This window comes from Eubalaena glacialis, chromosome 3, assembly GCF_028564815.1.
Source record: "Eubalaena glacialis isolate mEubGla1 chromosome 3, mEubGla1.1.hap2.+ XY, whole genome shotgun sequence".
NCBI classification, from domain to species: Eukaryota; Metazoa; Chordata; class Mammalia; order Artiodactyla; family Balaenidae; genus Eubalaena; species Eubalaena glacialis.
Genome location: NC_083718.1, coordinates 76,334,359 through 76,358,286, shown reverse-complemented (window position 1 = coordinate 76,358,286; position 23,928 = coordinate 76,334,359). Strand labels below are relative to the sequence as shown.

The 23,928-nt window shown below is 44.0% G+C and overlaps 1 protein-coding gene across 1 annotated transcript; it reads left to right on the top strand.

The window, feature by feature from the left end:
* Positions 1 to 728: 728 nt before the first annotated feature.
* On the top strand, positions 729 to 23,499 carry PCP4L1 (Purkinje cell protein 4 like 1). Its single transcript, XM_061185813.1, has 3 exons — positions 729 to 950; positions 21,075 to 21,129; positions 21,747 to 23,499. Exons 1-3 carry the CDS (start codon positions 942 to 944, stop codon positions 21,887 to 21,889), a joined length of 207 nt encoding a protein of 68 aa, XP_061041796.1. The 5' UTR covers positions 729 to 941; the 3' UTR covers positions 21,890 to 23,499.
* Positions 23,500 to 23,928: the final 429 nt, after the last annotated feature.

The window sequence follows — 23,928 nt, the reverse complement described above, 5'->3', positions numbered from 1 at the left end:
TCGTAAATTAACTTTTGGGGGGCACTCATTACCTATTCAAGTAGACGCTAGGGGACCATCATTTTGTTGGAGAAGGGTTTTTCGCATTATGTGGGAGGTAGAATTGATGAATCCTAAAATGTCTTTCAACTCCTTAGATCTATGATCTTCCAAATCAAACAGGCACTTCAAATTTTCCCTGTTCTTTGCCACAGAATACTGTCCCCTTGCATCTCTCTGTCTCTCTTTTGCTCTCTCTGTCCCTCTCTGTCTCTCTCTCTCCCTCTCCTTCCCTTCCTCCTTTCTGCCCTTCTCTTATTCAGACTGCCATCCTATTACTAAATCTTAATCTGTAACATCTCTTGGCTTTTACCCTTTCATTCAGTTTCCTGCTTCACATGCACCCTCTTGATCTCCTTCCAGCTCTTCTTTCTTCACTTTCTCAAACTCACACACTCCTTCCCTCCCTCTCTCTCTCCTTCCTTCGTGTACTACTCCTTCCTCTCCTTCCTTCTTTGCTCCCCCTGCTTCGTTTTCCATCTTCTCATCCCCCGACGGTCTCCCCCTCCTTCCCGCTCTCTGTCTTACCCTAGTTTGGAAATGCAGCAGACCTCTGAGCCTGCCACCATTGGATGCCAGGGGCTGTCACTCTGCGGCAGGAAGAGCTCCTATTGGTCGGGCTGGAGGCTGGTAAGGAGCTGACTATAAAAGGTGGGGCCGACGGAGGCTCGCGGAGCGGCTCTGACAGGACAGGGTCGGAAGGGGACTCCTGGCAGGGCGCTGAGCGCCCGGAGCTGGGGTGCGGGCACTGGAGCAGCGACTCTCCGCACTAACTCTCCTCGCCTTGTCAGCGGGGCCCCTGTCTCAGAGCCCGGCAACTCGCGGCCGTCGCCCGTGCAGCCCGAGTGCCCCTTGTCTCCCCTGCACGTGTCGCGCCCCGCGCGCCCCGTCTGGCCGCCGCGATGAGCGAGGTGAGAGGCGCTGCCCGGCCCCGCCGCTGCGGACTAGGGCTGCGGCGCGGGGAGGCCGCGGCTCGGGGTCCCAGGGCTGCGAGGGAGGGTGCTGCAGCCCAGAGCCGCTGAGAATCCTCCCGGGACGCCCCCTGCCTCTCTGGGAAAGCTCCCACCTTGGAGTGCTGGGGAGCGATTGGAAGAGGGAGGCTTTAAGTTCCCTGTCGGTGGAGATTTTGGGGGACTGGAATCGACTGTAGAATGGGAGGGCTGAGGTCTCAGGTCGTAAGTTTTATCCTCAGGATACTGCCCTCTGCATAGGTCTTACTGCTCCGAGGTTACTCGGGCTTCCCTTCACTCCCCTGACTTCTGAGAAAAACATTAGCTTCTGTCTTCCCTCTCCTAGGGCTGTATTGCTTTTACACTCCTTATGTAGCATTCAATGGAGAACTCCAGCCCTCGCCCCCTGAGGTGGCCACTTCGCCCCTTTTAGGAAGGTGGCATCCTACCCTCCACTCACTCAATCAAGAACCAACCGTTGGAGGGACCATTCTGATATTCAGAAGCCTTGTAGTGGGGGCCTGTCTGGCTCCTGGGGAGATGTCCCCTTCAAGAGCAGACCTCCTTCTGCAGCGCTTGTTACACCCTGAGTCTCCACAGGGTCCGTGGTCATCCGAGCCAGACCCAATCCATTAACTGTGATTTCCTCTATTCAAAGAACACCGTCCATCCGTGGGGGTCAAAGCAGAGACTGGGAAAGACCTCTCCCATTGTTTGACTGCATTTGTAGGCATCCAGAGACAAGGATCTTCCTTTCTAAGTGAAGTCAGTATGGGCAGTGACATCACAGGCTTGCTCTCTGCAACCCCTTTCCTAGTACCCAGGATCTTGTGTTAAATCCAACATCTCAGCTATATGCCAGATCCCAGCTCTACTGCTTACTAGCTATGTGGCCTTAGGCAAGTTTACTAAACCTTTCTCTGCTTCAGTGTTTTATCTGCAAAATGGGGGTAATACTGGTTGTTCTAATGATTAAATGAGATAATACATGCCAAGTGCTGAGAACAGTACCTGGCAGAGAGTAGGCACTCAATGTATGTTAGCTATTGTTATTATCTCCCTCTCTCTTTAAAAATTTTTTTATTTTAGAGTATTTCAGAAAACTAGCATGAGAAGTCTCAAGGATACAAGGTTAGTGAAGGGGTAGGACCCTGTAGCCGAGGTCTCAGTTTAGATCTTCATCTTTAGTAGGAGCTCTGCTGGCTCCTACCAAAAGCTCTCGTCCAGGGAGCCAATTAGTGCCAACTACTATGTTTTGGTTGCCATGTCCACTAAGTTTATCCTGGAAAATTCAGCTACTCTGGGGGCTGCAGATGAACTAAAGTGGTTTCCTGTCCCTCAGATAGTTATGACTGTGACCACAGCAGCCTTTCAGAAAGAAGGAAAAGGAAAAAAAGATTCAATCTTCTTTCCTTTTGCTTCTTTCAGCCCTAATATGAGAAGAGAGGTTTTCTTTGCCCTCTTTTCACTGAGGTCTAGAGTTCAACGCCCCCCTAGTGTTTCTAAATCTGAAAGTTGCAATTCAAGCCATCCCCTGGAGGTTTGTGATCTGAAGTCTATGTCAACATGAAGATGTGTGGTTAGCCTGTGCTTTTTAGGGGAAGTGCACAGCCTCTCTGTAGGATACACTACAGGGGCTGGGATTTAGGGTGATATTTGGTGGAGTGACAAAGCTGTCACAAAGCAGTGTCAAGAAAAATAATTTGGTGTTTGAGGGGAAAGTCAAGTCTTGACTTAGCAGCTGTACTTGACTAGCCTCAATCAGGAACTCAGTAGAATGATGAGAGTGGGATCCTTGGATGGGAAGTAACTGACAGCGTCTGCAGGGCTGCCTGGCCTCCCAGGCTGTCAGAGTGAACTGGTCCTAACTAGTAATTTAACCGTCGAAGCTGCCTCCTAATACAGAGCTGAGCCTGGCTTCAGGGATGAGTATTTATAAAATCCAGAAGCAGCCACCTGGGCTTACACAGAGATCAGCTGTCTCTGAACCAGATCCCCAAAGGGCCTCTGCTTCCCTAGAGGCCAAGATCCAGCCTGTTTTCTTCCTTTTTGTAAAAGCTATGAAGAAAAGTGGAAGTGTTGCCCGGAGCTCTGAAGCTCTAGGGAGACTCCAAACTTTTTTATTTCTCTCAGCCCAGCCCCAGGGGTCTTCTCTTTCAGGCTGGAGCCCTAGCCCAGGAAAGCCCTGTGCACTCTGAATCTTATGTAAGCTTCACCTCCCCCACCTGCTTATTTTCTTGCTTCAGTGAAACTGCATGAAATGAGAGAATTTGGGATCTCTTCAAGAGATTCCCATTTCAAATGAAGAACAAAAATTGGGGATGGGGTCTCCAGACCTAGAGGAAAAGTGTAGGGTCCTGGTGACGCTGCTGGGGAGGGTCTCTGGTTATACTTTCCCTTCCTGGCTCTTTGCTGTCACTCAGTACTGCAGCAGAGCATTTCCCTGTGAGTGTGTGTGTTCGTGTGCTGAGGAGCTGCAGGGGCTCATCTCCAGCTTGTCTGCATTCACAGCTGCAGGCAGGACTTGATTGCTGTGAATCACAGTCTCTCTCTTATAGTTTAATAACTTTTTGCTAGTTTCGGTGAAGAATGGGGATGGGAGATGCATTTAGTCCATGAGGGCTCTTTCCTATAATCCCTTGTCATGTGGTGTAGCTGGTGGCTTAAAGCACACTTGCAAGTTCTTCTGGGATCCTGTTGCACTTCTCAACTGTAAAAAGCCCAGCTGGAGGCATCCCTTGGTCCAGCAGTCATTCTGCTGAAATGGGGGTTATGGATGACTGGTAACTAGTTCCATGGTGTCTGCCCCATAGTGTCTGTCCCCAGGCTGGCAGGGGATGGAGCAAGGGACAGATCAGTTAGAAACCTCACTAGAACCAGTACTCCCTCCTTTATTATTCTGCTTGCTGTCCTCTTAGGTAATAGGAATGGGATATCACACTTTGGGGATCACATTCTCCTTCCTGTGCATATCTGCCTGAATCTACAGCCTTCTCCACAATGGAAGTTTGGTCAGGGTGACATCATTCTGTTATGTCTTCTGTGAACCATTTGTTAGGGAACCTGGTAGGGACTTGGAGGAAATCCAAGTTTCTCTCTTTCTCTCTCATTGGTATTTTATTATGATGATGATTATATTGGATGTATAAAACAGAAGAGCTAGATATTGGAAAGTCTTCCACCTCTAGAAATATCTGTGTTCTGAAGTAAGAGAAACCAGAATTTGGTTCGAGAACTTGCTTATCCCTTTCTTAGTCACCAGTTCAGGTTGTTGGCTTTAGCTGCATGAGCAGGAGACTCTGGCTGATAAAAGTGGATGACTTTGTCATCCTGTGACCTGGGGATATAGACGAGTCTTCTTCCTAAGCTGCAGCTGTGATCAGTAACACCTTAGAATGTCAAGTCTCTATAGGGTCAGGCACCGTAAGTATTGTGGCTGGAGTCCAAATATGCAAACCTGATGTGTCTTTCATGTCTGTCCATGGAGAGTCTTAACTGATGACAGTGATGGAGATAGGGCTGCAAAGGCAGAGGAGGAAGTAGGATCAGGTCAATCAAGACAAGTAGTGGTTCTATGAATGCTTCCCCCTGTTTTCTTTCTGTTTTTCTATAGTTCCAAATTGTCTTTCATGAGTCTATGTTATCATGGAAAAAATAAGCTTAGTTTTGCAAAAATCCTTCTATCTAGAAGAAATACAGGAATTTTTTTTTTTACCAAGAAAATCTCAAATAATATATAAAAACATTTTAGCGATGTAATTTCAGATTTGTCAAGGAACCCTAAAGATCATCTGGTCCAATCTTCTCATTTTACAGATGAGGAAACTGAGGCCCAAACCTTATCTAAGTTTACACAGTATTAGAACCAACACTGGGGCATAGAACTGCTGCCTTCTTATCCCCAAAGAACTTTCCCTAAGACTCTTTTAACATGTGACTCCAATGATAGAATGATTTAATTTACATGCAACTTTGAAGGAATATATTACAAATATTTTCTATAGGAGATCTAAGCAGTGTGATTTAATAAATCCTGAGCAAGAGGATAGAGAGAGAGGAGAGACCAACATAGGATGATATGTATCAACGGGGTAAAATTTGGTAGAATACTAGACAGGGTAAGCACTATTCTTCCTTATGCAAGATGCCTAGTCACCTTAAAAGTGGGTGCAATGAATGTGCTGAAGTGGAGTAGGTAAGTTAATAGGAGTGTAGGAAGGGGGAAGTCTGGAAGGCCTCTTTTCATGCATTCTTAGTTTCTGGTGTCCATCACTGATTTCCATAACTGTAAAGCATCAAGGACCAGAAGGAGAGGTTTTCTTTCAGAAAAGAAAGGAACGAGCAATTCTCTTGACTCTAAAGTATTTGACTTGGAGGATCCAGCATAGAAAACAGGTATCTAAGTAAAATTGCTGTACCTGATAATCAAACAGGCGCTGAACATTTACTCCTCCTTCATTTGGCCACTTGACTTCCAAAGAGAGTACAAAGGCTTTGGGAGGAGAAATCTAGAAGAGGGAAAGAAGAACACATTAGGCTGGCAAAGTAAGTGATGAATACTAAGTGCATGATTTTTTAAATCCGTACTCCAGACCTACTTCTCAAAGTGGCTTGACTTGCCCCAGAATTATTTTACCTGTAATAGTAAGCCAAGTCAGAAGCAGATCCCAAACCACCTTTTCTAAGAAATCTGCATCCCTGCAGGTGCCTAGACCTTATCACATTCTCCTCCCTGAAGCCTGATTATTGTTTAATTCCAGGCTGACGCCAGAAGGCAGGCCCACCTAGGTTTCCCAACCCCCCATCCAGGGAAAAGAGGTGCCATTTACCGTTCTGTTGTCCTTGGTGCTGCCTCCCTCCCACACAAAGCCCTCCAGCTGAGTGTTTGCTTTGTAGGCTGTGGTGGGATTAATACGTTTATTTTGGGACAATAACACCATGGGTGGGATGCACACTGAAGATTACAGTAATAAATGATGCTTTGGCACTACTCTCTCTCCCCCACCCCCTACCCTCAGTATGGGGTGAAGGCACAGTTCCAAGCTGTGTGCAGAGCACCACAAATAACTACTCATTAAATTGTGGCAACCCATGCTGGGGGAAAACGGGCGGGGGCTGTTGACTCACCGCATACCATGAGCTGGCATAGCCAAAGAATTCTGCCTGACTCCAGTGAGGGGTACTGCTATTTCAGGAAACAGGGGTGGGATGGCTGAGGGGGGAAGGACAGACCAGGGGGCTTGGGAGCTCGGACTGCTTAGGTTCTATTCCTGTCTCTAAGGTATCTGGGTTATATTCCATGCATTAGGAAACATTAGGAAAAGAATGTGTGTCTGTAGAACCTGGAGTAAGGATTCCTAGTTCTTTTTCTATTATTATCTTGAGGGTGACCTTGAGCAAGTCTTTCTGAAGCTGTTTGAGGACTGCAGCTGGTTGCTGCACTGAAAGAATTGAAACAGTTCCAACAGTGCTCCAAAAACAGCAGTCCAGCGTCTTTCAGGGGCACCAGGGGATCCCAAAGGCCTCTCTAAGGATCTTTAGCAGTGAACTGCATTTATCTTTGGGGGAGAACATGTCAGCAGGGATAAAAGGGTCCCTGGGGGGCTGAAGCCTCTTTGTCACTACTTGAAAGCAGATGCACTAAGTCCTGTCTCCCTTCACTTTCTGCATCTCTAAAGCAAGCAGGGAGCTTACAAGGCCTAGGATTTATGGCAAGAAAGGGGTCTTTGGGGCTCATATTTAGGATTTTTAGGATTCAGGCCCTTTTTAGATTTCCCTGCCCTGGACTATAGGACAGGGTTCTGAGTCCTTGTGCCTATTCATCCGAGCTAAGTGATTCTAACAGTACTATAATGCGTATATGATGTGTTTTCATTTGCCCAGCATCCAAGCTATATCATGCAAAAGCAGAGTATATGTGATCCAGATACAGTGAGATGCTCCTTTGTTCCTGTCTGTTGCTGCTGTTAACAACCTGTGATACCTCTTTAAAGACCCCAGTGGGGTGAGGAGTATGGGGAAATCTGGGTAGTTTACCTTTCCCATGGTTAGTTCTAAATTGCTGCTTGGAACAGAGGGGGTGACACTATCTTGCCTCTTCGCGTGACAATGGTTGCTGTGGCAACACCATTAAAGATGAAAGAGACAAAGAAAGGAAGAAATGCAGCCCAAGAAGGGGGCAGGGCGAGTAGGACCTAGAGTTATAGGGTACCTATTCCCCAATAGTGACAGCTATAGGGAAAAAGCACCTAAGTCGCTACCACTTTGACTATTTTCAGGTGCTTTGCCAATACTAACAAACTATCCTTCTGAGGCCAGGAATGGATTTACACAGTCATCTTTCTGATACAAAGGCTTGATTGAGGAGATATGGTCTATTTGCTCCTGAGCACTAATCATCTTCTCCCTGTGGTCTACCACAAAAAAAAAAAAAAATAGGGTGTGTTTGTGTCCAAGGGTTCTTTGCAATGAAACATGAACATTAATGGAGGTGCTGTATTGGAGGTCCCCTCTGGTACACCTCTGACTTGGGAGTAGTTCCAGGAGGCTCCAGGGTTACCGACATGGGCAGCTGCTATACAGAATACAATTTCTGCCCAAGCAGACTATTGTTGGGCCCTTTACCAAAGGTTTAGAGCTATTGTCAGCATTTTTGGGGACAGACATTGGGAATACAGGGAGATTGTGATTTCCAGGGTTGGTTTAGAGTAAAAAGAGAACAGTTATGAAACTCCTTTGGTAGCAGAATAAGCCTCAAGGGCCCTTAGAGCCATCCGAGGTATTCCCTTCCTCCTTCAGTCCCACTTAGTGAAGATATACTCTGTGGCAGCTCTACTCTTTGATTCCAGGCCTTGAGCCAGGCAACAACCCAGTAACTTGACCTATTCTTATATTCAATCCAGAGTTACATTACTTCAAAATAATAACTATTTATTTTGATATATGCTAGGTATTTTGCATACACTTTTTCTAGTTCTTTTCACCTTTTAGGATAGATATGTTTTCTCTTCTGCAGATGAGTTGTCTGAGCACAGCAAGGCTAACTGATTTACCCAATGTCACACAGCTAGGAATGGGAGAGCTGGGATAGTCAATGCAGATCCAGGATATGAACTCGGATCTGTCTAACTCTACCTAATATGACATATTGCTTCCACCAGGAATTTGAGGCTTGAGAAAATTTTAATTCACATAAACAAATATCTACTGAGTACCTACTATGTGCAAGACATAGGCTGCAGTTACTACAAGTGATAGACAAATAAATGGACCGTGCTCTCAAGGAAACGGACTCTGGTGGGGTGGTGAAGTTGGGGAAGGGGAGGTAAGACAAATACACAATAACTATAATACAGGTAACATGAAATACGCTCCTAGAGAAGTTCTTCCCCTTCATCCTCAGCTGTTTTTCAGGCACATCTACTGAAGTGAGGAAAAGCAATGACCTGGCTTCACAATCTCTGAACCAGCTACAGAATGAGGCCCTCAGCTATCTGAAAACAAATTAGACTTCAGAAATCGTGGTGAGGTGGCAAATAAAGCAGAATAGGAGCTCCCTTCATTTGTTCAACATATACTAAGTGTATATCGTGCTAGACCCTGGGACTACAGGAGTGAGTAAGATAGACACTGCCCCTACCCTCATAGCGAGTTCCTCATAGGAACTCGTACAGAAATGGAGGAGACAGACATTAAATATCTAATCAATAAATTATTATTTAATTACATTAGTAACAAGTACTACTAAGGAGAAATACCAGGTGCTGTGAAAACTTATGAGGGTCCTAGCCTAGTCTGGGGAGCTAAGAAGGGCTTCCTGGAAGAAGGAACCCTTAAGGAGAGCTCTGAAGGATAAATAGGAATTAACTAGGTAAAAGGGGAGCAGGGGTAAGGGAACCATGTGCCAAGGTCCTGCGGTGAGAAGGAACAGAGGTGAGGTTACCGAGGTAATCAGAGGCTGCATAATGTAAGGCCTTTTAGACTGTGTTAAGAATTTTCTTCTAAAAAAAAAGAATTTTCTTCTTTATCCTAAGAGCATCAGTAACCACTTGGGCTATTACCAGGGTCCACATAAGAAACAACTGTGTTAGGATGGTGGAAGTGAATGGATTAAGAGATATTTGGGAGATAATAGGACTTAATATTGAATTGGATATGCAATGTGAAGGAAAGAAAGGCGTCAAGAACAATTTCTAGGTTTGTGACTTGTACAACTGGATGAAATGGGGAATACTTGCAGAGGACTAGGTTGGGTAGGTAGGATAATGAATTTAGTTTGAGAAAGACTTTGGAGTTTCCATAGAACATCCAAGTGGAGATGTTTTAAACCTCAGAGGAGATTTCTGGGGTAGTGGTATGCAGTCTGCCCTCTGCATCCACGGGTTCTACCAACAGCGGATAGAATTTCTGAATCTGAGGATGCAGAACCCATGGGTACTGGAGGGCAGACTGTACTGTGCCATTTTATGCAAGGCACTTGAGCATCTGTGGATTTTGGTATCCCTGGGGATCCTAAAACCAATCCCTCTTGGATACCAAGGGAAAGCTGTACATTTGAGCCGTCAATGGCATTCTGTGCTGTTCAATATGGTAGCCACTAACCACATGTAGCTATTTAGCTTATTAGTTATTAATAAATTATTAACTTATTAAATAAATTTATAAATTTTATTCCTCAGTTGCACTAGCCACATTTCAAAATGCTCAATAGCCCCATGTGCCTAGGGGATGCCCTATATTGGACAGATATAAAACATTTCCATCATTACAAAAAGTTCTTTTGCAGGGGTCTGCAAACTATTTCTGTAATGGTCCGGGTAGCAAGTATTTTTGGCTTTGTGGGCCCTGTGGCCTCTGTTGCAATTACTCAACTCTGCTATTGTGGTGCAAAAGCAGCCACAGACAATATGCAAACAATGGGCATGGCTGTGTTCCAGTAAAACTTAATTTAGGAAAACAGGCTGTAGACCAGATTTGGCAGTGAGCAGTAGATTGCTGACCACTGTTCTATTGGATGGTGCTGTATAAATGATAACTGAAGTCATAGGTGCAGATAAGATCATCTAGGAAAAGAGAACAGAAGGGAGCCTACCCCTAAACCTCGAGAGCCTCCAATACTTAAATGTTGACAGAAGTGTCCAGAAAGATAGGAGAAAAACCAGGAAAAACTGTGATATCCCAGGAGCCAAGGAAAGAATATGTGTCAAGAAAGGTGAAATGATTAAGAGTATTGAATGCTTCAAGAGGTCAAGCCAAGTAGAGCTGAAACTTTTGCATTTGATTTCTTATCATAGAGCACATTGGTTTTCTAAAGAGGCATTTCAGTGGAGTAGGAGTAGAAGCTAGGTTGAAGTGGGTTGGAGAGTGTGTGGGAGGTGAGGAAATGGAGACAGTAAGTGTTCTGAGAAGTCTAGCTATGAAAAGAAAAGAGACGTGAGAGACCCTGGCCCCCACCCCTTCCCCAGTCACCTGTCTACTCTACCTTTCTAACTGCTCCTTCTCAGTCTTTGCTAGCTTCTTGACCTCTCTTAATCTTTTTTCCCCTTAAAAAAATAACTTATTATTTAATAACTTATTATGTTACTTGTATAACTTAATAAGTTAATAAGGTATAACTTACATGCAGTAAAATGTACTTTTATCTGGATATAGTTCTGTGAATTTTGACAAACATATACATCATGTAACTGCCACCACAATCAAGATATACAGCAGTTCCATCATCCCCAAATTCCCCCATTTTCCTTTATAGTCACCCCTCCCATGACCTCAGCCCTTAGCAGCCACTGATCTATCTGCTGTACCTATAGTTTTGCCTTTACAAGAAATGTCATATAATTGGAATCATACAGTATACGTGTATCCTTTCGGGTCTGGCTTCTTTCACTTAGTATAATGCCTTTGAAGTTCATCCATGTTGTTGTATGTATCAGTAGTTCATTCCTCCTTTAATTGTTGAGTAGTATTACATTTTATGGATGTATTACAATTTGTTTACCCATTCCTCAGTTGAGGGACATTTGGTTGTTTCCAGTTTTTGGTGATTGCAGGTAAAGCCGTTATAAACATTCACTTACAAGTTTACGTGTAGACGTACGTTTTAATTTCACTTGAGTAAATACCTAGGAGTAGGATTGCTGGGTTGTATGAAAAATGTACACTTAAGAAACTTCCACACTAGCTGTTCCATCTTACATTCCCACCAGCAATATCTGAGAGTTCCAGATACTCTGTATCTTTGCCAGCACATCGTATAGTCATTAAAAACAAACCAACAAAAACACGTGTGTGCATGCACGCGTGCATGTGCGCGCGCACACACACACACACACAACCCCCCCAAAACAACAACAACAACAAAAAACATTCTAATAGGTATATAATGATATCTAATTGTGGTTTTAATTCAAATTTCCCAAATGACTAATGATATATATATTTTCATATGCTTATTTGCCATCCATGTATCTTCTTTGGTGAAGTGTCCAAATATCTTGCTCCTTTTTACAAATTGTATTCATACTATTGAGATTTGAAAGTTCTTTATATATACTGGATACAAGTTCTTTATCAGATTTGTGATTTGCAAGTATTTTCTTCCAGTCTGTAGTTTGTCTCTTCATTCTCTTAGGAGTGTCTTTCAAAGAGCAGTTTTTAATTTTGATGAAGTACAATTTATAACTTTTTTCTTTTATGGATTGTGCTTTTGGTGTATCTAAGAAATCTTTACCTACCCCAAGGTTGCAGAGATATTTTTCCCCTGTATTTTCTTCTAGAAGTTTTATAGTTTTAGGTTTTATATCCATTTCAAGTTAATTTTTGTATAGGGTGCAAGATATAGATTGAGGTTTTTTTGCACATGGCTATCCAATTGTTCCAGCACTATTTTGAAAGGACCACCCTAACATTTTATTTATTTATTTATTTTTATAGATCTTTATTGGACTATAATTGCTTCACAATACTGTGTTAGTTTCTGTTGTACAACAAAGTGAATCAGCCGTATGCATACATATATACCCATATCCCCTCCCTCTTGAGCCTCCCTCCCACCCTCCCTATCCCACCCCTCTAGGTTGTCGCAAAGCACTGAGCTGATCTCCCTGTGCTATGCTGCTGCTTCCCACTAGCTATCTATTTTACATTTGGTAGTGTATATACGTCGATGCTACTCTCACTTCGCCCCAGCTTCCCCCTCCCCCTCCCCCCATGTCCTCAAGTCCATTCTCTATGTCTACGTCTTTATTCCTGCCCTGCCACTAGGTTCATCAGTACCATTTTTTTTTTGATTCCATAATATATGCGTTAACATACGGTATTTGTTTTTGTCTTTCTGACTTACTTCAGTCTGTATGACAGACTCTAGGTCCATCCACCTCACTACAAATAACTCAATTTCATTTCTTTTTATGGCTGAGTAATATTCCATTGTATATATGTGCCACATCTTTATCCATTCATCTGTCAATGGACATTTAGGTTGCTTCCATGTCCTGGCTATTGTAAATAGTGCTGTAATGAACATTGTGGTACATGTCTCTTTTTGAATTATGGTTTTCTCAGGGTACATGCCCAGTAGTGAGATTGCTGGGTCGTATGGTAGTTCTATTTTTAGTTTTTAAGGAACCTCCATACTGTTCTCCATAGTGATTGTATCAATGTATATTCCCACCAATAGTGCAGGAGGGTTCCCTTTTCACCACACCCTTTCCAGCATTTACTGTTTGTAGATTTTTTGATAATGGCCATTCTGACAGGTGTGAGGTGATACCTCATTGTAGTTTTGATTTCCATTTCTCTAATAATTAGTGGGGTTGAGCATCTTTTCATGTGCCTCTTGGCCATCTGTATGTCTACTTTGGTGAAATGTCTATTTAGGTCTTCCTCCTATTTTTTAATTGGATTGTTTGTTTTTTTGATATTGAGCTCCATGAGCTGTTTGTATATTTTGGAGATTAATCCTTTGTCCGTTGTTTCATTTGCAAATATTTTCTCCCATTCCGAGGGTTGTCTTTTTGTCTTATTTATGGTTTCCTTTGCTGTGCAAAAGATTTTAAGTTTAATTAGATCCCATTTGTTTATTTCTGTTTTTATTTTCATTACTCTAGGAGGTGGGTCAAAAAAGATCTTGCTGTGGTTTACCTCAAAGAGCGTTCTTCCTATGTTTTCCTCTAAGAATTTTATAGTGTCTGATCTTACATTTAGGTCTTTAATCCATTTGGAGTTTATTTTTGTGTATGGTGTTAGGGAGTGTTCTAATATCATTATTTTACATGTAGCTGTCCAGTTTTCCCAGCACCACTTACTGAAGAGGCTGTCTTTTCTCCATTGTATGTTCTGGCCTCTTTTGTCATAAATTAGGTAACCATATGCACGTGGGTCTATCTCTGGGCTTTCTATCCTGTACCATTGATCTATGTTTCTGTTTTTGTGCCAGTACCATACTGTCTTGATTACCGTAGCTTTGTAGTATAGTTTGAAGTTGGGGAGGCTGATTCCTCCAGCTCCGTTTTTCTTTCTCAAGATTGCTTTGACTATTCGGGGTTTTTTGTGTTTCCATACGAATTGTAAAATTTTTTGTTCTAATTCTGTGAAGAATGCCATTGGTAGTTTGATAGGGATTGCATTGAATCTGTAGATTGCTTTGGGTAGTATAGTCATTTTCACAATATTGATTCTTCCAGTCCAAGAACATGGTATATTTCTCCATCTGTTCACCCTAACCTTTTAATACTGGGGTTTCTCAAGGCTTGGTCCTAGACCCACTTCTTTTCAATCTAGTTGTGGTTGAAGAAGGAATTCAGATTGAGGAAGGCTTTTTTTTTTTTGGTTTTAAAGAAAGGAAAAGGTTTTATTTATAAGCAAGTCAAGAGAATTGACTGTGAAGATTCCTGAGGAGGAGAAAAGGGGAATGGGATCTAAGTCTCAAATGGAAGGACAAGACATCATCTGAATGCTGATAAATGCCCTGGAAGGAGGTATGGGGTCAGGAAAGGGAGGATATTGCTGTGTCATTTCCCTCTCTGCAGTCTCTCAAAGTCTGAAGACAAAAGACCCCTAAGCCAGCAGACCTCTCCTTTTCCTCCTTCCACACTGGAAGGGAGAGTCCACAACTTTGAACTGCAGAGGAAACAAAAGTATACTCATGGGGAATTGGCAGCTACTGCCAAGATGATGGAATGGAACATTGGAGCACATCAGGCCCAGAGGTGAGGAGAAAAGGAATTCAGGAAGGTAAGCAGGGAAAGAAACTAGGGCCCTCTAGGGAAAGGCAAGAGTTGATGGGCCTCAGAGTTGCTAATTACATGTTGAGAAGTAAGAAACATTTAGTCCTGTGTAGGCAGTGAGGCTGAACTGAACCAAGCTTCAACTCACTAGAAACTTGGAATAACAGACTTAAATGTAAGCAAGAGAGTCATTTGAAATGGAAACCAATAGGATGATCCTTCACATGGAATTCTCAGAATCTGAAAGGCTAGCATCTGGCCCTGGGAGTGAAGAACACACACACAGGCTATGGCTAACCCCCAGGGGTCAGCCAGGTATGTGTCAGGAGGCCCACTGGGCAAACGTCAAGATGAAAGCCAGAATCAGCATGGCTAGCTCAACTAGCAGATCAGGAATCTGAGTCAGTAGGTAAGGTCTGGGATCAGGTTCTCAAATTACAAGTAAGCTTTCCCCATATTGGGAGGACAGGACCCTCTAGAGTGTATATCAAGAAAGTGTTGGGGACTATGGACTGAGAGACTGGTCCTTGAATACAGCTGCCTAACTGTGAGGATGGAAGAAAATCATGATCTCTAGGACTTTCCTTCTTACCTAGGGATTGCTCTGCTGTGTGGGAGAACTTGTCTATTTAAATCAGTTTCACACTGGACATCCTTCTCATGTGGTATGTATGTACCACATGCATACACATGCTTACGCCTTTGGCTGGAGACTGGGATACAGCATAGCATAATGTTCAAGAGGGTGGACTCTGGAGTCAGACCACCTTGGTTCAAATCCTGGCTTTGCTACTTCTTAGCTGTATGACCTTAGGCAAGTTAATTAACCTCTTCTGGCCCTTAGTTTTCTTATCTGTAAAGTGAGACTAGTAACAATACCTATCTTATAGGGCTGTTGTAAGAATTCAACGTGTTAAAGTACTTAGAAAAGTGACCGGCACAAAGTAAGTATTATATCAATATATATGATTATTAATAAGATGAGGTGGGGTGGCATTCTAAAGTCCTTGATTTCTTCCAGTTCCCCTAGATGGGTCCCATAAGGAAAAGGAAGGATTTGCTAAACCATTTCCCTGTTGTTATTTCTGGTCAGAAGAGCTCAGTATTGAAAGAAGTAGAAGAGCACCTGAGAGTTTCCAGTAATCCATACCTGGCTAGAATGAGAGGCTGAGAGAGAGCGACTGAGAAACGCTCACCTGTCACAGCTCTTGTGGGTGAGCACTGATCCTCTAGAGTTGTGAGTTTTTGTAAGAGACACTCTTACAGCACATGTGGTTTCTGGTTCATCCAGAGTGGACCTCTGTGCCTCCTTGGTTTACCAGAAATATGGTTAATCTGATGGCTGTCAGATGGATGCACCAGAGGACCTTGATTCATGTAAAACTGCTGAGTTTCTGGAAGATACATAGGAGGATTGGGGCAGAGACCAGGGACCAGTAAAGGGCTGAGTATGACGTAGAGGGTGGGAGCTAACAACCTGTGATCTAACTGCCCCCACCTCCCACCTCAGCAAATCACTAACCACTAAATCCAGAAATCCATAGTGTTCAGAGTAGCTATTTGAGAACTGGCTGGAGAGGGTACAGGGAGGAGGGGCAGGTTGAAGCCCCAGCATATTACTTTTTAGCAGAAGGTGTGAGAGAGATTTCAAGGGGCATTGTGAGTGATAGGAGTTTTCTTCTCCTTTACAGAACCCTTTTGCAGTCTCCCTAGTGACCTCTCCTGAATTTAAGCCAAATGGAGCTGAGAACCCCTGGGTGGCTAGACAGCAGCTGAGCCATGGCTCCATTCCAGGGTCAGTAATCTCAGGAGAGACTCAGGAAGGTGACAGCTGGCAAGGTGGAGGGAAAGGGGTGGCGTGTGAGGTTCAGTCCTGACAAATATTCCTGCTTTGAGGATTCTCAAGGTTAGCTGATATGAGAAGGAAGGTAGAGGAAGGGACAGCTACTCGAGGGGAGATATTTAGAACTGGGGTCCAGATTTTTCTCCAAAGGGGAGGGATGAAAGAAAAGAATTGGTGGATTAAGGGAACAGGCTTAGAGAGAGAGAGAGGGATAATGGTTAAAGCAAGGATCAGATTCAGGGATTTGCTGGCAATAAAGAAAGTAGGATTTGAAGTCAGAGATCATGGGACTATAGAACTTGCCTCTTGACCCGTGACCCTCTTGTCTGGACTATTGACTGTTATCCTATTACTAAACACCCTATCTATCTCATGCTTTTGCCGTGTGGACAGACCTCTTGTGATGACAGCATGCCAGTGTGGAAAGCGTCACCTAGCTAACTACTGGGTCATTACACTGATCCTGTGCCAAAAAAAAAAAGAAAAAAAAAATATATTGACTACAGGAAGATCATGGGAAAAGAAAGAGTAATGAGTGGCCAGTCTCCCAAGAGTCTCAGGAACAACCCTTCCTCTCATGGAAACTTTTTTTTTTTTTTTTGGTCAAAGGGGGACTAGCAGGAATTCCATAGGGTTTGGGGAACACCCTTGTGCATGTTCTTTCAGATTTTTAAATAAAAATGTACATATACATAGATAAGCAATCAATATATTTTACAAAAATTGGACCATATCAACTTTTCTTTTTAAATTTAATTATTTTTGGCTGCGCTGGGCATTCATTGCTGCGCGTAGGCTTTCTCTAGTTGTGGTGAGTGGGGGGCTACTCTTCATTGCGGTGCGCAGGCTTCTCATTGTGGTGGCTTCTCTTGTTGTGGAGCACGGGCTCTAGGGTGTGTGGGCTTCAGTAGTTGTGGCTCGCAGACTCTAGAGCATAAGCTGAGTAGTTGTGGCGCATGGGCTTAGTTGCTCCATGGCATGTGGGATCTTCCCGGACCAGGGATAGAACCCATGTCCCCTGTATTGGCGGGCGTATTCCTAACCACTGCGCCACAGGGAAGTCCCTGGACCATATCAACTTTTAAAAACATCAGAGCAGGGCTTCTCTGGTGGAGCACTGATTAAGAATCTGCCTGCCAATGCAAGGGACACAGGTTCGAGCCCTGGCCCAGGAAGATCCCACATGCCACGGAGGAACTAAGCCCGTGCGCCACAACTACTGAGCTTGCACTCTAGAGCCTGCAAGCCACAACTACTGAGCCCACGTGCCACAACTACCAAAGCCTGCGCACCTAGAGCCCATGCTCCGCAACAAGAGAAGCCACGACAATGAGAAGCCCACGCACCGCAACGAAGAGTAGCCCCCGCTCACCGCAACTAGAGAAAGCCCGCGCACAGCAACGAAGACCCAACACGCCAAAAAATAAATAAATAAATTTATAAAAAACAAAACAAAGCAAAAAAAATTAGAGCAGAAATTAACAGAACATTGTAAATCAACTATACTACAATAAAATTTTTAAAAACAATAAAAAAAAATTAGATAGTTATTTTATAACTGTCTGCTCTCTCCAGTACTTTACAAGATGCTAGGAATACACAAATAAATCACAAGACTTGAAAAGGCGGTATAAATGTGACCAATATATCCTTTGAAAATCACACATGATCAATAAAGCCGTCTTTGTTTGGCCCCAAATTTTAACATCCAAAAAGATGGGATTGTCCATCTACCTAACAATTTTTAAATTTGTAATTTATTTTAAAAGACACTTCCCTATCAAATATAGCACTGCATCAGCGTTTTTTAACTTTATTTATTTATTTTTGGCTGCATTGGGTCTTTCGTTGCTGCACATGGGCTTTCTCTAGTTGCGGCGAGCAGGGGCTACACTTCGTTGCGGTGCGCGGGCTTCTCATTGCAGTGGCTTCTCTCATTGCAGAGCACGGGCTGTAGGCGCGCGGGCTTCAACAGTTGTGGCACATGGGCTCAGTAGTTGTGGCTCGCGGACTCTAGAGCATAGGCTCAGTAGTTGTGGTGCAGGGGCTTAGTTGCTCTGCGGCATGTGAGATCTTCCCGGACCAGGGCTCAAGCCCATGTTCCCTGCTTTGGCAGGTGGATTCTTAACCACTGTGCCACCAGGGAAGTCCCAGCGTTTTTTATCTGAATAATTTTTATTTTACTTTCAATTATTATTTTCTTCTTATTTCCCCCTAACTTTCTGTTAGAAAAATGTATCAGAGTTGAAAGAGTTGTTCAATGCACATCCATATCTTTTCCAGCTAGATTCAGTAACTGTTAATATATTAGCATATTTGTGTCAGCATGTGATGGTATTCGATCTTGTGGACATAGCACAGTGGCTAAGAGTGTGGAGTTGGTCTGCCTGGGTCCCAGAGCCAGTTCCACTGTTTTCTAGTAGTGTGGCTTGACCTTGGGCAAGATCTTTAACATCTCTAAGCCTGTTTCCTCAACTATAAAATAGGATGACATCTTAGAGATTTCAGAGGATTAAATGGGATAGGGTTTGGCACATAATAAATGCTCAGGAAGTATTATTTGGGTACTTGTCTTATCTTCTCACTCAGCCTGGAAGATAGGGACAATATCTTGACTGGTTTTACTTTGTTTTTAAAAAATATTTGGCTGCGTTGGGTCTTCGTTGCTGTGCGCGGGCTTTCTCTAGTTGCGGCGATCAGGGGCTACTCTTTGTTGCAGTGCTCGGGCTTCTCATTGCGGTGGCTTCTCTTGTTGTGGAGCATGGGCTCTAGGCGTGCGGGCTTCAGTAGTTGTGGCACGCGGGCTCAGCAGTTGTGGTGAGCGGGCTTAGTTGCCCCATGGCATGTGGGATCTTAGTTCCCTAACCAGGGGTCAAACCAGCGTCCCCTGCATTACAAGCCGGATTCTTAACCACTGGACCACCAGGGAAGTCCCTTACCTGCAGAATTTGACACAATTAATCACTCTCGTCTCCTTGAAATAGTTTCTTCATATGGCTTCTAAAGTACTATAATCTCTTGACTTTTCTCCTGGCTTCTTCTCAACTTTTCTTATTGATTTTTCCACATTTCTACAACCTCTAATCACCAGAATGCCCCAGGATTTGACCCTTTTCTCCTCTTTATCTGAACTCACACCCTTGGTGATCTCACCCAGTCTCATGGCATAAATGCCAACCACATCTTAATAACTGTCTAATTTATATCTCTAGGCAAGAGGCTTCTCTTTAACTCATTTTGAATATCCAACAGCTTACAAAAACATCTCCTCCTGGTAGACAATGGACTTGAGGACCCGGGGGAGGGGGGGAGGGGGGCGGGGGGGGGAAGCTGGGACAAAGTGAGAGAGTAGCACTGACATATATACACACTACCAAATGTAAAATAGCTAGTGGGAAGCAGCTGCATATCACAGGGAGATCAGGTGCTTTGTGACCTCCTAGGGGGGTGGGATAGGGAGGGTGGGCGGGAGGCTCAAGAGGGAAGGGATATGGGGATATATGTACACATATAGCTGATTCACCTTGTTATACAGCAGAAGCTAACACAACATTGTAAAGCAATTATACTCCCATAAAGATGTAAAACAAAACAAAACAAAAAAAACTCCTCCTGGATAATTAGGTAGGCAATCTCAAACTTGTCCAAAAACAAGCTTCTGATCCTTTCCCTAATACCTGCTCCTCCTGCTGTCTTCTTCATTTCAGGAAATGACAATTTCATTTTTTTTCATTTCCTCAGCCCAAAAACTTTGGAGCTATCCTTGAGTTGTCTCACTATGCCACTTAACCAATAGTCATAGCTTGAAAATACAGTTGGTCCTCTGTATCTGAGGGTTCTGCATCTGTGGATTCAACCAACCAAAGATTGAAAATATATATTTTTTTAAATTCCAGAAAGTTTCAAAAAGCAAAACTTGAATTTGCTGCAAGCCAGCAACTATTTGCATAGCATTTACATTGTATTGACAACTATTTACATAGCCTTTACATTGTATTAGGTATTATAAGTAATCTAGATTTTAAAGTATGTGGGAGGATGTGCATAGGTTATATGCAAATACTTGCCAATATACAAATAAATGCCATTTTATGTAAGGTACTTGAGCATCTGTGGATTTTGGTATCCTCGGGAGTCCTGGAACAAATTTCCTGCGGAATCTGAGGGACAATTGTATACCTAGAATCAAACCACTTCTCACCACCTCCACTGACACCTTTTTGATCCAAGCAACCATTATCTCCTGTCTAGTTTTCTGCAATAAACGCCTAACAGATTTTTCAGCTTCCTTCCTAATGCCCCTTATGTGCAAATTGAAGGTCTCTAATGGCTTCTCATCACCCTTATGATAAAAGTCAAATTCCTTAAAAAGACTCCCAAGGCTTAAGAAGACTCCCAAGGTCCGACAGAGTCTGCCCCCACTCCCAGTTATCTCTGATCTCATCTCCATCTGTCGTTCCTCCCTCCTCCTCCTCTCCACTCCAGCTATGTTGGACTCATGCTATTCCTCAAACACGCTAGTCACACTTCCACCCCAGGGCCCTTGAAAGCTCTTGCCCACCATCTACAGCCCTTACTACCTATCTCCTTCAGCTCTTGGCTCAGATGCCACCTTTCAGAGAGGCTTTTCCTGACCACTCTGTATAAAACTGTATTTCTCCATTCCCACCTGGCAGTCACTACCTCCCTTCCCTGTCTTTTCTCTATAGAACTTATCACCACTTAACATAATAATAATTTTGTTTATTCATTTGTCTATCTATATCCTAGAATGTAAACTCCATGAGGGCAGGGTTTTTTCTGTTTTGTCCTCTACAATTTCCCTAGCACCAATCAATACTCGTTGAATAAATTTTGATGACTTTTCTCCCTCTCTCTGATCTCAAGACCCACTTGTTCCAAAGACTAAGGGATGTACCTGGTAGTAGGAGGGCTTGAAAATGATGATGGTGAGTCTATGGGGATGGCACCTTAATACTTCCGTGAATATCTAATATTCTGATTTTTCTTTTCCAGCTTAACACCAAAACATCCCCAGCAACCAACCAGGCAGCTGGCCCAGAGGAAAAGGGTGAGTGGGGGTGGGCTAAGCAGTTTGTAGAGCAGGTAAATATAGGGACATGAGACAAGTAGGGCTGTAAGCCTGGAAGCTCCTAAAGTCAAATGTAACAGGAATAAGAATGTGATAAGTGAAACAAAGCACTAGGTTAGGACTACTATATCTATAAACTTCCTTCCACTTTTTCCTAAGAAGTAAACCTACTAGAATTTACTCTTTGACTTTAGAAACTGGCTCTGGAATGCTTGGAAACAGGTACAGTGATAGGAAGAAACTCATCAAATAATCCCAGCCTCTGTCTCAATCAGAACTTTAGGGAAAACGGGGGAAAGTGAGTGTGCTCTGGGACTCTGAACTGTAGGATTTAGGAATAAGTGGTGATAGAAGACATTTGTCATCTTGGTTCAAGAGTTGCAAAGCTCCTGAGTACCTACTATAGCTAATTCTCAGCCCAGGTACCCTGACTCAAGCTTCTGGGAGAGTTATCAGGCATTCCTGTTCCTAGCAAAGATTGGGGGATGTCACAGAGTCCAGCGGAAAGTGGACTTTAACCACTGTATTTAGGGCCTGGGGAAAGGGGCTGGGGCAATTCAGGTTTACTCATTAATGAATCTCTCAACTATCTGCAGGGAGAGCTGGCAATACCAAGAAGGCTGAGGAGGAGGAGGAGATTGATATTGATCTGACGGCACCAGAAACAGAGAAGGCTGCCCTTGCTATTCAGGGCAAGTTCCGGCGATTCCAGAAAAAGAAAAAGGATCCCAGTTCCTGAATAACCAGCCTTACCCTTCACCTTGCTCCCTTCCCTCCCCTTCTCCACGGCTCTGACTCCCATGTATCTTTGTCTCTTTGTCCCTCAACCTTCTCGTTGAGGCAAGTCCAACCCTTATACATTATTTTCTCTGGCCTCTCAAGCCATCGCAGCCGCAGAGGCACAAGGAACACAGGGAAGATGAAGAATTCAACAGGCAGCCACTTGCTTAAGGGTGGAACGTTTTCTCCTTGGGATACAGCTCCTTGATCAGTACCTGTGCCTGCCCTATGAGGTTGAAGAGGAAGAGGATTTGAGGTTGAGAGAGGAACCCCTGACAATGTGGGAGGGAGGGAGAAGCCTTCAGAGTAGGGTGCCCGAGGGTGGGGCATATGCCCTGTTCCACTGGTTACAACATTCGCACTTCAGGTAGCATTTTTTCCCTTCACATCCTTCTCATCAGGACCTCAACTTCCCTCCTATGAGCTAAGCCACAGTGGGGACTGGAGCCTCCCTTTCCCCTGGGCAGACCTAAGTCAAGCTGCTCCCATGTCAGTGCATGCTCAGTAGATTAGTTCCAAGGAAGGGAGACTGGGACTGGTAGAGACAAGGAAAAGTTTCCTTCATCGTCTAGTCTAGAACCGCAAGGGGCAGAAGTGGAAGAGGTTCAAGGGGCCACAGGCAGGCAAATGGGAAGATTTGGGAAGGAAATCGCCAGTTGATTTGGGAAGAAAAGAAAAATGAAGGAGGAGGAGATCTCTAAGGACACAAGTTACTGCTGGTAAAGGTGTACTCTATGAAGGATTCTTGGGGCTTTGTTAGCCTGCCTACCTCTAAACCCTCATGCCTAGCCACCCGCAGAGGACACACAAACCAAGTGACCCTTGTAGTTCCTACCTGCCCCACTGTGGAGTCAGAGCAGAAGTGGAACAGCCATTCTATGTGATTTTAGCATGTTTAATAATTATGAAAACAATAAACAAAATCCTCAAGTGGGGCCATTTGACCTCTACTTCTGTTTTTTCTTGGGAGGAATATGAATATAAGCCTGAGCTGGCCTCAGGGAGGGTGGTAGAGCAACTGCACGGATTATATGGTGGCTCAGGAAACTAACACAGACAGAAGCCCCTCTCCTACCTTCCTTCCCTGACCTTGTCCTCACCTTGATTCACCACCCACATTGTCTCCATCTGCTGCTATTTCCACCCCCGGTGCTCCCCTGCAAGGGTGCCCATCTCCTTCCCTTTTCCCCTTCCAGCGAGCACATGCTTGGTGCATCTGCCTCTGAAAACAAACCCGATCTTCCCTTCCTCCCTCTCCCCGAATGACCTGTGCTAGCTGTCCCTCCTGCTTTGTCTTCCTCCCACATCCCTCCTCCCCTCCCACTGTTTTCTCAAACTTAGGAGAAGAAGCAGATGACTCTGGGTCAATAGAGAGCACCACTGTCACGCTGAAGATTTTAAACCATGAATCAAATGATGGCTTACATTGCTGAGAAATGATTTCTATACATTGAAACCAGAAGCCAAATGCTTGAAGGTCGAACAAGGAATGCTTTCTCTCCCCAACTCTCCTCACTTCTTAGTACTGATCTAAGAATACAGAAGCTGGAATCATGCAGCAGCTCTGAGTAGGAAGCAAGGAACAATATCCCTGGAAGCGACCTATATTACAAAGTTTATCCATGCCTGACAAGCCATGGCTATAGACTATCAGGAGGATTAAACAGTAATTCATGGGAAGGCCCTCTTCTCCTGTTGCCAGAGACGAGAAGGAAATTTTACATTTGAAATATGTTCTGAGGGCAGTATAGTGATGATGGTGGCTTTTAGTCCTGGACTCAGGGGTAAATAAAAGGATAACCTCATTGCCACACCAGGTGTGTGTCCAGTATGTCCTGGTAAAACAGGAGGATTCCCTGTTCTCTGGTTCCGTGGACACAAGATGGGGATTAACTGTACTGCACCTTGGTCTGCCCCTATTCACACTAAAGTAAAACAGGTACTTCCTGTTCCTGGTGGTATGAGCTTCTGAGAGTTGGCTGGTGCTAGGGCAATCGT

Excerpts from the sequence above, each read along its gene's own strand:
- PCP4L1 (XM_061185813.1), top strand. Across the intron at positions 21,130-21,746 it reads AGCTGGCCCAGAGGAAAAGG|GGAGAGCTGGCAATACCAAG; the intron begins GTGAGTGGGGGT and ends AACTATCTGCAG.